Below are 13,109 nucleotides of genomic sequence, written 5' to 3'. Positions count from 1 at the left end.
GCCTAGATGGATCGCTGTTTGTGGCCTGCTCTGTCTCTGGTGGAGGAGGGATAATGCAGCCAAAGCACTTATATTGCAATTTATGAATGAAGGAAATAACAAAACCAGAGAGATTTCAGAGTAGCAGCCGTGTTAGTCTGTATCCGCCAAAAGAAAAGGAGTACTTGTGGCACCTTAGACTAACAAGTATATTTGAGCATAAGCTTTTGTGAGCTACAGCTCACTTCATCGGATGCATGCAGTGGAAAATACAGTGGGGAGATTTTATATACACAGATATATTCTTGACATCTGATTTGTGTCCATCAGAATTATAACATTCAAAAACCAGTCAGAGAACACTTCAATCTCTCTGGTCACTCGATTACAGACCTACAAGTGGCAATTCTTCAACAAAAAAACTTCAAAAACAGACTCCAACGAGAGACAACTGAATTGAAATTAATTTGCAAACTGGACACCGTTTATTTAGGTTTGAATAAAGACTGGGAGTGGATGTGTCATTACACAAAGTAAAACTATTTCCCCATGTTTGTTTTCCCTCCCTACTGTTCCTCAGATGCTCTTGTCAACTGCTGGAAATGGCCCACCTTGATTATCACTACAAAAGGTTTTTTTCCCTCTCCTGCTGGTAATAGCTCACCTTACTTGACAGGTTTCAGAGTAGCAGCCGTGTTAGTCTGTATCCGCAAAAAGAAAAGGAGGACTTGTGGCACCAATACCTGATCACTCTAGTTACAGTGTGTATGGTAACACCCATTGTTTCATGTTCTCTGTGTATATAAAATCTCCCCACTGTATTTTCCACTGCATGCATCTGATGAAAAGAGCTGTAGCTCACGAAAGCTTATGCTCAAATAAAAATCGGAGAAAGTAAAGTAGTTGGGCAGAAATATCAAAAGTAAGGAAATGGAGGAACTACATTTACAGTTGTGTGTGATTCAGTTTATGATGATGCTGTTGGTAGTGTTTAATTTTCTAGTCCTTTGTTTGGCTCATAGCGTTAGGATGACCAGATAGCAAATGTGAAAAATCAAGACACTCTTTTTTTGGGGGTGGTATGGGGGGTGGAGGTGTACTTGTGTATATAAGGCAAAGCCCCTAACATCTGGATGGTCCTGATTTCTCATTTTCCCTCTTGAGCTACTCTTCTAATTACATTTCCCCAACCTCTCCTTTCTCTGACCCTAAAGTTCCTTTATCATCTTCATAGTCTTTTTATATACCTTTTTGCAAAGGTCAGTACAGTATCCCTCCTGTAATATTGTGTATGGAATCTGATGTATGGCTTTACCAGCCCTGTTGTCCAGCATCTTAATAATTTTCTCTTCTGATGTGTGCTCTGATTCTCTTGTGTGCATAGCAGCCCCCTTCAACTGCTGCCAGACATTGACATGATCACCGCAGATTCTTAGTCTAATCAGCAATTTGCAGCCTGCGACAGATTAAGTTCCACTTCTTCTTCCAACCTTGTTCTCATTGCATTCAACTTTCTACAATAAACTGCATATACTTTTCCATCTCCTTGAAAGATTAAAGCATCTAAGAGATCTGTTCAATTATGATTTCTACCTTTTGCCTAAACTCAATTTTTCATTTTCCAGATACTACTACTCAGTAATAAGTGTCGTCTTTTTTGTAGAGTAAAAAAAAGAAGAAGACAGACTTTATTCCATACAGGGATTCTGTGCTAACGTGGCTACTTCGGGAAAATCTAGGTATGACTATTCTGACTCTGCCAATATTCAGGGGAATTTTTCCATCTATTTTCATGTGTTTCATAGCCATTTTCTGCCTCAATCCATTGTATGATATGTGTATTAATATGGAAGTATCTGTTTTTAAGTCACACTATTATTGTTACAGCTGTTTCATTTACCCTGGGTTTACTCTTTGTATAATTACTGCTTTGTGTAATTTTGTTGAACACTCTGTAATATGGATATTGTTTAGGCTGGGAAATACTGACACTCAAGAATATACTTATTACAAGGTGCCAGTGCAGCTTCATTTAAGACCTTGCTTGTGCATTATAGGTGGAAACTCCAGAACTGCCATGGTTGCTGCTCTGAGTCCGGCAGATATCAACTATGATGAAACGTTGAGCACTTTAAGGTACTTTAGCCTCTCATCTGGAGTGGAAATGTTTGGCTTTCAGCTAAGGTATCTTGGTGCACATCCTTCCTATTGTGAAATATGTGTTAGGCAAAACTGAGAGCATTTCAGGGGACTACGCTGTGTACTGTAAAATCCATCATTCTAAAGTGAACCCCAATCCTGTGGCGTGTGAACAAGAGGAGAGGGTGTAGTTGCTTCACTTAATCAGGTAAGTTCAGTTTGACCAGTTCCAAGTTATCTGTACTTATAGATGAGGATGAAATTTCTGTCTAATGGTGCAAAAGAGAAATCATCTTATGCATGAAGAGAACCCAGTTTAAAATGGCTTCACTGGTAAGTCCTAGGCCTGATTTTTTCAAAGGTATTTGAGTACCTAAAACTTCAGTGGAGTCTAAGGAGTAGCTGAAGCTTAAAATCTTTCAGTGTGGCCCCTGCTCCTTACTTTACACACTTCTGAGGTAGAGCTGCTTGATTCAGTATATTGTTGGAGTCTGAAATCAAGGCAGGGCCTTGTATAGGACTGTAGAGAGTTGATGCATATGTCCCATGTAAAACCAAACACGTATGTCTTTTGGCTGCTTCCAGATATGCAGATCGTGCAAAGCAGATCAAATGCAATGCTGTTATCAACGAGGACCCCAATGCCAAGCTGGTGCGTGAGCTGAAGGAGGAGGTGACGAGGCTCAAGGATCTCCTGCGTGCCCAAGGGCTAGGAGATATTATTGATAGTAAGTGGATTAAGCAGTCCAGGCCTTTCCATCATGGGGCTGTGCTCTGCTGCAGGAAATAAACAAATTACCAAGGCCCTGGAGCTGGAGAAAGCTGGGCTTGTGTGGGAAGAGGGTGTAGCCATTAAATTTCAGTACTTCACAATTTAATTTAATTTTTCACGTTGCTTTGGTGAGTCATCTCTATTCCCTTCTGTAAATAACAAGTCCTAGCACCTTTTTATGTTACTGCTACATCAGATTCAAACTCTGCTCCTCTGTCTCTTGCTTGCAAAGAAAAGCTTGAGGATGCTGAAGAGATGGGGTTGTGAAATCCCTTTTGCACTAATCAGTGGTGATGACCCTTCCTGATTAAGGAGCAGCCTTGGGTGGGCTCTGAAAGACATTGGCCCATCCTCTGTGAAAAGGATGGTAGCTGTGACAAAGGGAAAAAAAACTTCATAAGGGGGACAGAAACCATGCCGTATCTCAGGGGTTCTCAGACTTTTGTACTGGTGACCCCTTTCACACAGCAAGCCTCTGAGTGTGACCCCCCCACCCCATACATTAAAAACACTTTTTAACATATTTAACACCATTATAAATACTGGAGGCAAAGCGTTGGGGTGGAGGGTGGCAGCTTGTGACCCCTCCCGCCCCCCATGTAATAACCTTGCAACCTCCAGTTTGAGAACCTCTGCCGCATCCCTTTTTTTAAGAATAACTCCTGTCTTGTTACCTTTAGTTCAGATACTGTTTAGTCCCAAGGAGGATGATAGTTAACCGCTGTAAGACAATTGCCCAAATGGCACAACCATTACATAATTTGCTCTGCAATTGGAATAATAGCTTGTTGAAGGGCAAAATTTTGAGGAATGTTGGAAGAACTGTGTAGTGGGAGCTTGCACGTTATGTGCTGTCATTACCCAGCTTTGCCAATGCTAATACTACGTCTCAGGATACTAAGACAAAAGACAGGTTTCAGAGTAGCAGCTGTTTTTCTGACCTTCACCTCCAACACAGAAAACAAGTTAAAATCTTCCATGCTAAATTCTTCGAGAATTTGGGCTGTGACTTAATTCCTTTTACAGGAGCTGCCTTTAAGATGAGTGTTAATTTTTCTGGCAAACTGGTTTTCCTTTAGTTCATAGTAGAAAAATCTCTATGAAAATGTATTTAAAGAGTGAATGTTGCATTTGTTTATCTGACTTTCGGTGCTTATTTTCCTGTGAAGGGAAGACCCTGATTTAATCACAGGCAATGCGAAGTGTGTAACTTGTATCTATCTTCTGTCGTTATTCGTTCAAGAGAATGGATTAAGAAAAAAAAACTCAGCTCAAATTCAGAAGCGTTCACATTTGATGCGGTCTTCGTTTTAGGTTCAAAAACAGAACTTTCTGCTGGATTGGAACAAATCAAAACAAAAATTTTGATGTGAAATTGAAAACTGTTTTTGTTTTTTCAAATGCCAAGTATTCTCTTCCCTTCCTGTGTCACTGTTGATCCTGAAGTTTGATCCTTCTTGTATTTCCCTCTTGCTTCCCTTCAGTTGATCCAATGGGAGATGATTACTCTGGAAGTGGAGGCAAATGTGTGTATTGTGTGGTTCTATAGCTCTTCTTGCTAATCTGCTTCTGCTGGGCCAGCTTTTAAATGAGCTTTGCATGCCAGCATTCCTCACAGGGAAATCCCAGACAGAGCAGTTATTGCAGAATCTAATATTTCCTGAAAATGAAATGAATCTCCATCTTCCTTACTGAGCCATCCTTTGGTAAAAGCACAAAGTTGAAACCACTCTTAATATGTCTGTTGCTTCCTTGTTTTGGGGAGACTGACGGTGGAAATACTTCAACCTATTTTTTTGTTACAAATAATGGTTCTGATTTGAACTTTTAGAATATTTTTTTTCAAGTTCATAAGTTAAACCGGTTCCCTTCCCCCTGGACATATTTTCTTACCCAGAATGTGTTTTAATATTTTATATTTGAGAATTGATTATTTAAACTAAAGTAAAATGAAACCATAACAATTTCCTCCGAGGGAATGTTTCTTTGATAGCCTCTGCACATGTGTGGTGTTGGGTGCTTTGTGCTGATAGCAATCTCTTTGTTTGAACTCTTATTTGTCTTTGGTATCAGTATAGCTGCTGTCTAGAACAGAGAGTTGTTTTCCTCTGGAGGAAGGAATCTTAATGTGAGGAAACTGATAAGGATTAGGTAGTAGGCTCAGAGAATAACATTCAGTAAAACAGCACTTTTCTTTCTGACCTCACCAACTATTTCTGTGAAAGGGAATGTACTTCCTTTATAATCCACCTTCAGAGAAATGTCTTGCTTCTGTGAATGGGGGAGGCAAGTCTCAAGCAGACTTTTTGTTTTGGACCTTGCCTGTGCCCTTTTCAAAAGCCCTTGCTCACCCCAAAACAATACTGAATGGAAGAGATCTGTCTGAAATTTCCTGAACTCAGATACTGGTGGTGTAAAGACTCAGCTTGGCCTTCCTTTTTTGGTGCTGCCTAAAGCTTGTTGCCTAAAAATCTGTCATCTCCGTGAGCAGCTGCAGCATCACCCAGAAAAATGTGCATGATGTTGAGGGATAGGTTCTGTATGGACTCTGCAACAGCCAAAGCGATTGCAAATGCTACCTCCTTTGTCCCTTGGGAGTGCATGTGCCCACTGGCCTTTCAAGACCCCATCCTTCCTGCTCTGTCCTACCTGCTTGCCTCTACCTGGCGGCTCTCCCTCTTCTGTATTTTTCCGCTTCCTATATCTGCAGATGGCGGTTTTCAAACTGAGTTAAAGCAACTATTAACTACAGGCTAAATTGGTGTGAAATAGGACAGAAGGTTTATGTCGGCAGGATTGTTCTGGGTGGGAAGAGAGAAGGAGTGAGGGGGCTCAGTGAGGCCTGAGCTACTTAATTGTCTAACATCTGCATGTTAGCAGTTTTTGACACGAGTGAAGGTTTTTGTGAGCTGTATTTGGAGTGGATTCAGATCAGAGTAGAAGGTCTCTGGATAACTTTTAATGGAAGGTAAGGTACACAAATGACCTGTATTTTCCGCTTTCATAGACATCTTCAGGCCTCCTGGGTTTTCAGTATTTAGACTATAGGAGCTGCCTCAAACTCCAGGCATCTCTTGAAATGCTTCCCTGTGTTCATTCTAAGTCCTGATCAAGAGACTTAAAAGTGCCACCTCTTCAAGCCATTTGCACAGGTATCTGAGCAGAAGGGTAACCTATTGTATATTGTGGATTCTTTTTTCCACAACAGATTGACACGTGATAAACATGAGCCCATGCTCCTATCACTCACCCTGTCAAGGACTGGATAGGTGGTTATAGCGCCCTGTCATTAGGGAACTTGACCTACAGGCAGTTATAGTTACTCGTGTGCTCTGTGTAGCATCTCAGCAGGAGTATTACCTTTTGGAGACTGATTCAGCAAATCATGATTTTTATTACTGTTTTCCTTTCAGATTCCTTAGGTATGAGTTTGATTGAATTTAGCGGCTTTGGCTTTGAATTTTGGCCCAGTACTACACTTCCTGATAACTGGCCATCTCTGTTCCCAGCCTTCAGCCCCACATTGCTCATCACTGTGACAATGCCCAGTTGTGTTAGAAGGCTGAAGGTATCAGAGGAATAGGGCAGGGCACAGCTGTTACCTAGATCAGGGGGATCCTTCTGGTTTACAGTGTCTTGTTGACTGTTTGACTTTGTTTTGGCAGGAGTTTACTGGTAACATTAGTTTACACTCGAGTCCTTGTTTACAGTTCTCAAGGACTGAATGGAACTTTTTATATCTCAGGGATATTTGTTTTAAAGGATTTGTTTCAGAACTGCCATCTAAAACTATTAATCTTGTCTGTGTTGCAGCTTAAATGCTTTCCTCTTACACTAGTGTTTCCTTCCTGTCTTCCTTTTTCCCTTTTCTCTGCTCCTTGTCTCTTCCTTTCTGTCTTCCCTTCTGTCTGTCTCCCAGATCTGAAAGATTTTCAGAACAATAAACATAGGTACTTGCTAGCCTCCGAGAATCAACGCCCTGGCAATTTTTCCACAGCCTCCATGGGGTCCCTCAGTGCATCTCCATCTTCCTGCTCTCTCAGTAGTCAGGTGGGCTTAACATCTGTGTCCAGTATACAGGAGAGGATCATGTCTACACCTGGAGGAGAGGAAGCCATTGAACGTTTGAAGGTATGTACCATTGCAGACTGAGCAGAATGTAATTTTGGCTGCCTGGGAAGCTGTCTTCCTATGAAAACATAATCTGTGCCTTTCTATTTCTGACCTTGCACCCCAGAAAGTGTAGCTGGGTTGGACAAGTTGGGGAGTGGGTTCATGTATAAGCTTTTCATTCATGAAGATCTGGGCTTGATTTTGCCTTTAGCCACAATGAAATAAACTTGGCAAGAACAAACTGTATAATCCAAGTGCACACTTGCTGACAATCTTATGTGGTAACAGCAGAGGACTGAATAGCAGAGTAGCCAAGGGGAGTTTTGGGAGACCTGTTCAGCATCTCCCTGAACCGGCCAATGCAGTGAGCTTTTAAAAAAAACCTAAATGTACCCAAACTAAAAAAAGAACAGCATAACCCTGTCACTGTTGTCTTCACCCTACCCCCACAGATTAAAATGTGAAGCACACAGAATAGCTTGCCTTATCCAGACAATAGAAGCCTTGTCCTAAATGTGTGTGAATTGAACAGCATCAAAAGTGCATTACAGTGAAGGGTTTCTTTCATTTTTACCAAAGCTCCAAGCCCTCATGGGTGGGTGAGTAGGGGAAGCTGGCTATGTTGAATGTGAGTGCTGCATTCTCATGTCTTTTCCATGAGACACTGCCTGGTGGGAGGGGGTTTGGATGGGCTGGAATACATGCACATCCTCCTTCCATTAGAAACCTGCTGTTGCCATGGAGATAATGGCGCTGTCTCTGCAGTCCCCTGACACCAGTCACTGAATGACGTCTATACACCAGATTAAAAAAAAACAACACTCATAAGGTGGTTTGAAATCTGAGTGAGGCTGCCAGGGAAAAGTCTTTTTCCTTTCCCATCAATATTCAAGGCAACTTCTCCTTGTAAAACACCACTGGGAAGGGCAACACAATTTGACAACTTAATGACTACAAGTATTGAGGGGTTTTAGAGCCAAAAACAAATGGAAACAGAATTAAACTTGTGGATACCTTTATTTTTGCTTCCCTGTGGGATTTGGGCAGACTAGCTTTTCTGGAAGAAAGAATAAATGGGGAGGGGGGAGGTGTGCCTGTAAAATGAGTTCTGGATTTTCTTACAGAGATGTGATTTCCCTGTTTGGGTGAGATTTTTGATGTCTTCCACTTTGCTCCATTGTCATACATTATGCTTTAGTCTTAAGCTGCTTCAGAGAGTAGAGAAATAACTGTGTTTCTCAATTCAAAACATTGGATGGAGTGGAGAGGGGAAGAAACATTCCCCTTTATCTCTGTCTAGAGAAAAGAAATGGTCTCTTGTGCTAAAGCTTTGTAAATGCTGTAGCTATTGAAAAGGCCCCTGTGAAAAGCTGCTTGGGGAAAAAATGCTGACAGCTTCAGGTTTGTAAGATGGTGATGAAACCCTCTTACAGTGGTAGTAAATGCCACACTGAATCATACTGATTATTGTGGGGATGGGGAGCTACTAATATCCTGCTCAGTCCTCAGTAGCAGAGCGAGAGAGAATTGAGCCCCCATTCAGCTTGACGCTCACAGCCTCATTTACTAAAATTCTTGGAGACTTGACAACCTATTGCCCAGTGCTGCTGGAGCTCTTATCCCAAACTTTCTCTGAGAGCGCTAGCCCGTTGATTTTGGTAGAAGGGCTGGACTAAGGACAGCAGGCCCTCAGAATTCCTTGAAATGGATGCCCATTTTGGGGGCGGGGGTGTCAAAAATGGAATGAAGTCTGGAAGGTGATTTAGGAAGTGATAATTTATGGGGCTGAGGGAATTCAGTTTTAATTGCCATGCCTCCCTCATAGGGAGTGTCTATGGTATGAGGGTTATGTTGCCTGTACTTGGCTTTAATGGTGACAGTAGCCAAGGATCACTTTAATGTTGGCCTGCATATATTATGATAAGCTTTTGATCTGAATATTTGTCCCTGTACAAGGGCTCGGAGTCCTTGAAGAGGTTTTATGATTTAAAATGTATTCTTTTAATACAACTTTAGGCTGAATTGAGAGAAATTTTTGCCTTCCCCAGCTTTATTCAGGGGAGAAGAGTCTCTGTATGACTTTTTGCATTCATTCCTGTGTGTCCCTAATGCAGCAGTGCAGTCCACTGAAGCATAAATGCTTTAACTCTGCTTTTTCTTTTATGAATGGAGAGAATTCCTCTGGGGTAGACCTGTTCATTTTTAATCCTGCTTTTAGATAAATTTTCAGTCTTCTATGCTGTAGCTTTCAGATGTGTTCTCTAATATTTCCATAATGAGTGTGTGCGTGCGTGTGTGCGCACGCATGCAGGGAGAGAGGGAGCTGCATTCCTGAAGGATTACATTGCTAGAGGAGCATGGAGGGTGATTAAAAAATAGGAAAGGGGAGGCTAATAAGCTTCCTAATTTTCTCATCATCTCCACCACCATTAGTGGTTCAGCCTGTTGCACAGCAATGTGGTTGGTGCAAGCCCACAAAAGGCTACTTTTGGTAAACAGTTGGCCACAGCCTTTTGCAGCCAGCTTTTCACAATACATTTGAAATATGCTCTTTGTTTATTTGCACATTTGTCCTTGAATGTAGCTTTGCTGAGGAAGTGTAGGTTAAGGGCTGAAGTTTATTATGAAATAGCTTGGACTAGTATGTCAATCTGACTGGCTGAGAATGCAGAGCAGATTCCAAGGTGAAACTGGTAAAAATAGCCCCTTCCTAAGTGCAGCAAATACAAACCACACAGCCTGATATGTATCATATGCTGAAGGCATTTGACTTGTCACCTTGTCCATTATGATGAAGCTGATTTTTGGGTATGTGGCATCCTTAACCACACCCTGTTGTGTATTGTCTTCGGCACTCAAGTTCTATACATATAGCTCCAGGAAAATGCAAGAACAAATGACAAATGTTATGACACCCATTTATATAACAGTTTTCATCCAGAAGGCTCCAGAATGCATTACAAACTAATTTATAGGACGAGATACTAAAATCCGAGACTTACTAGCTATTATGATATCGAGACTGCTACAGGCAAAAAATTCTCAGCAGACAGGAGCTGTTCTTGCTTTGTCTAGCAAGATTCCTTTCCTGGAGACTTAAACAGCACCCATTATGTCTTGACCATATAATCTTCTGGACGCTTATAGCCCAGTGTCTTAGAATTGGAGCTGCTTGCAGGGTTTTTTGTAGCTAATCACTAGGCTGATCAGGCCCTGGCCAGTACGAATGTATTGAGCTTTGGGAATAACCATAGACTTCAAATGTAGAGGTTCTTAGTTATTGTAGGTTCTTGCAAAAATGGGCATTGTAGGAGGAGTCTGGATTGCCCAGAGATACTTTGTGTTTAATAACTTTGCATTGATAATGAGGCTTAAAATTAGCACTTGAGCATTTGCTGCTGGGTCCTAATAATTCAGATCACATTTAGGTCTGAAATACTTGTTTAGCCCTGGTTTTTTGAGATGTGGTGTTAAATCGGGGGGCTTCATATCATCCCCCTTCAGTCTGTTAATTCTGTACTGGGGTTTTACACAGGAATCAGAGAAGATCATTGCAGAGCTGAATGAGACATGGGAGGAGAAGCTGCGGAAGACTGAGGCCATTAGGATGGAGAGGTCAGGAGCAAGAAATGCTGTGGATGTCCTCGGGGGTGAGGGAGGGGAAGGAGGGAAGAAGAAGAGAGTATAGTCAAAAGCTGAACTTGCCCTAGAAAACCAGAGTATTGAAGCAGCTAGCACACTTCTTGGTGGCATGCCATCTGCTCTTTGTATTCCACTATGGCAGGTGAGTGGGTAATATGGACAGAAGCAGTATTTCAATACCATACCTCAAGTACGCTGCTTAGAATTGTCCTAGAAGATACTCCTGTTGGGTAAGGGTGGGACTGAAGCAGCAGCTAGAGTTGCTGCTTCAGCCTTCTGGGGTTTCAATCCAGGACGGCACAGAAAAGAGGATTGGTCATTAGCATCTTAACTGTCTTTGAATTTTTAGGGTGATTGAATCTAGTGGAGAGAGTAGACTAGTTGTAGAATGAACCAGAAAAATAAACTCAAGCTTTTGTAACTTGTCTAGCTTACACACTGGTTTACCATGAATAAATGTTGCCATTTAGAACAGATCTTAACTTTTTCCGGAGGGATAGGCAGATTTGTGGAATAAATATTGTAAAAGCTGCTCACTCTCGTGATGTATCATTGCCTGCCCTAAACTGGAGTGTCAGACCTACATAAGTTCTGCTTCTTCAGTTCTGCAGCCCTCTGTGTTATGGAGCTAAAAGATAAGAGTTAATCCTGTTTCATATGTAAGATACCACCCTTGGCTGATGGCCAGTCAGGATGCGGACTTGTTGGTAGCATAGTACATTATACAATGACTAGAGCCCTACCAAATTCACGGTCCATTTTGGTCAATTTCACAGTCGTTGGATTTAAAAAATAATAAATTTCATGATTTCAGATATTTAGATCTGAAATTTCATGGTTGTAACTGTAGAGGTCCTGACCCAAAAGGGTGGTGTGGTGGGTTACAAGGTTATTGTAGGGGCGTTGTGGTATTGCCATCCTTACTTCGGTGCTGCCTTCAAAGCTGGGCAGCCGGAGAGCAGCAACTGCTGGCTGGGAGCCCAACTCTGAAGGCAGAGCTGCTACCAGCAGCAGTGCAGAAGTAAAGATAGCAGGGTATGGTATTGCCACCCTTACTTCTGTGCTGTTGCTTGCAGCTGCTGCTGTCCAGCTGCGCTTCCTTCAGAGCTGGGCGCCTGGCCCAGAGATATAGATATAGATATCTCTTCCCCCCCCCCCCCCCCCCCCCCCAACTCCCCTTGTAGGTCAGGACCCCCAGTTTGAGAAACACTTGTCTCCCCCATGAAATCTGTATATTATAGGGTAAAAGTACACAAGACCAGATTTCACGGGGGAGACCAGATTTCACAGTCCATGACTCATTTTTCATGGTCATGAATTTGGTAGGGCCCTAACAATGACTGGTAAGTTGAAACTTTCATTTGGATCAGATTTGCACCAGTTGGGCTACAAAGCACCTCCATCACTTCTTGCTTTCCTCTCTTTGTAGGGAGGCCTTGCTGGCCGAGATGGGAGTTGCCATTCGGGAAGATGGAGGAACACTGGGAGTCTTCTCCCCTAAAAAGGTACAGAATATTGATGATAAATGTTGAGTCAATTCTGGAAGAGGCTGGTCAGCCAGGTGGGACCACCATTCACATAGAGCAGGGGTGGGCCAACTTTTTGGCCTGGGGGCCACGTCGGGGTATGGAAACTGTATGGCAGGCCATGAATGCTCACGAAATTGGGAGGGATGCGGGAGAGGGTGAGGGCTCTGGCTGAGGGTGTGGGCTCTGGGATGGGGCCAGAAATGAGGAGTTCAGGGTGTGGGAAGGGGCTCCAGGTTGGGGTGGGGTTGGGGATGAGGGGTTTGGGGTGCAAGAGGGAGCTCCACACTGGGACCAAGAGGTTCAGGGGGATCAGGGCTGGGGCAGAGGGTTGGGGTACAGGGGAGGGATGTGAGGGCTCCGGCTGGAGGGCGTGGGCTCTGGGGTGGGGATGGGGATGAGGGGTTTGGGGTGCAGGAGGGTGCTCTGGGCTGGGACCAATGGGTTCAGAGGGCGGGGTGTGTGTGTGTGTGTGAGAGAGAGAACGTTCTGGCTGGGGGTGCGGGCAGGGGCAGCGCGCAGAGCCACCTGGCCATACCTCCGTGTACTATATAGCAGCTCGAGGGGGGTCATGCTGGCTGCTGTCTGGGAGCTGCGCGGAGCGGGGCAAGCCCCTGACCCCACTCCCCAGCAGGAGCTGAGGGCCAGATTAAATGGCTTGACGGGCCAGATGTGGCCCGCGGGCCATAGTTTGCCCACCCCTGATGTGGAGGCTGGTTTCTTTGTAAGCTACAGAGACACGCTAGTGGTCTTTGGCCCCCAAGTAATGGATACCTTTCACAGAGAGTTTTTGGATAACCATTAGTTGTTGGTAAAAGCTACTTTTCATGATTTATACTACTTTAAATTTCTGCAACTCTTCAGTCTTGAAGGACCTCAGTACTCTGTATGCAGGGATTTCCTCCCGCACTGCTGAAATACACTCACCTAAGAAGTGA

At 43.3% G+C, this 13,109-nt stretch overlaps 1 protein-coding gene across 19 annotated transcripts in view; it reads left to right on the top strand.

Annotated features, from left to right (window-relative positions):
* Window positions 1-13,109, top strand: part of KIF1B (kinesin family member 1B) — a 147,873-nt gene that overhangs the window by 54,685 nt on the left and 80,079 nt on the right. For 8 of the 19 annotated variants that reach the window (XM_037881082.2, XM_037881079.2, XM_043531768.1 and 5 more), the window contains 6 exons: window positions 1,643-1,718; window positions 2,037-2,115; window positions 2,704-2,846; window positions 6,888-7,021; window positions 10,539-10,618; window positions 12,075-12,150. In XM_037881082.2, coding sequence (XP_037737010.1) covers window positions 1,643-1,718; window positions 2,037-2,115; window positions 2,704-2,846; window positions 6,888-7,021; window positions 10,539-10,618; window positions 12,075-12,150 — 588 coding nt within the window. Of the gene's footprint in view, window positions 1-1,642; window positions 1,719-2,036; window positions 2,116-2,703; window positions 2,847-4,374; window positions 4,417-6,809; window positions 7,022-10,538; window positions 10,619-12,074; window positions 12,151-13,109 lie in introns of all 19 variants that reach the window. The other 11 variants (XM_043531764.1, XM_037881080.2, XM_043531769.1 and 8 more) reach the window with 3 other exon arrangements.

The sequence above is a fragment of the Chelonia mydas genome, chromosome 18 (genome assembly GCF_015237465.2).
Source record: "Chelonia mydas isolate rCheMyd1 chromosome 18, rCheMyd1.pri.v2, whole genome shotgun sequence".
Taxonomy (NCBI): domain Eukaryota; kingdom Metazoa; phylum Chordata; order Testudines; family Cheloniidae; genus Chelonia; species Chelonia mydas.
The sequence above is the reverse complement of the archived record's forward strand: the minus strand, read 5'-3'. Positions and strand labels throughout refer to the sequence as shown.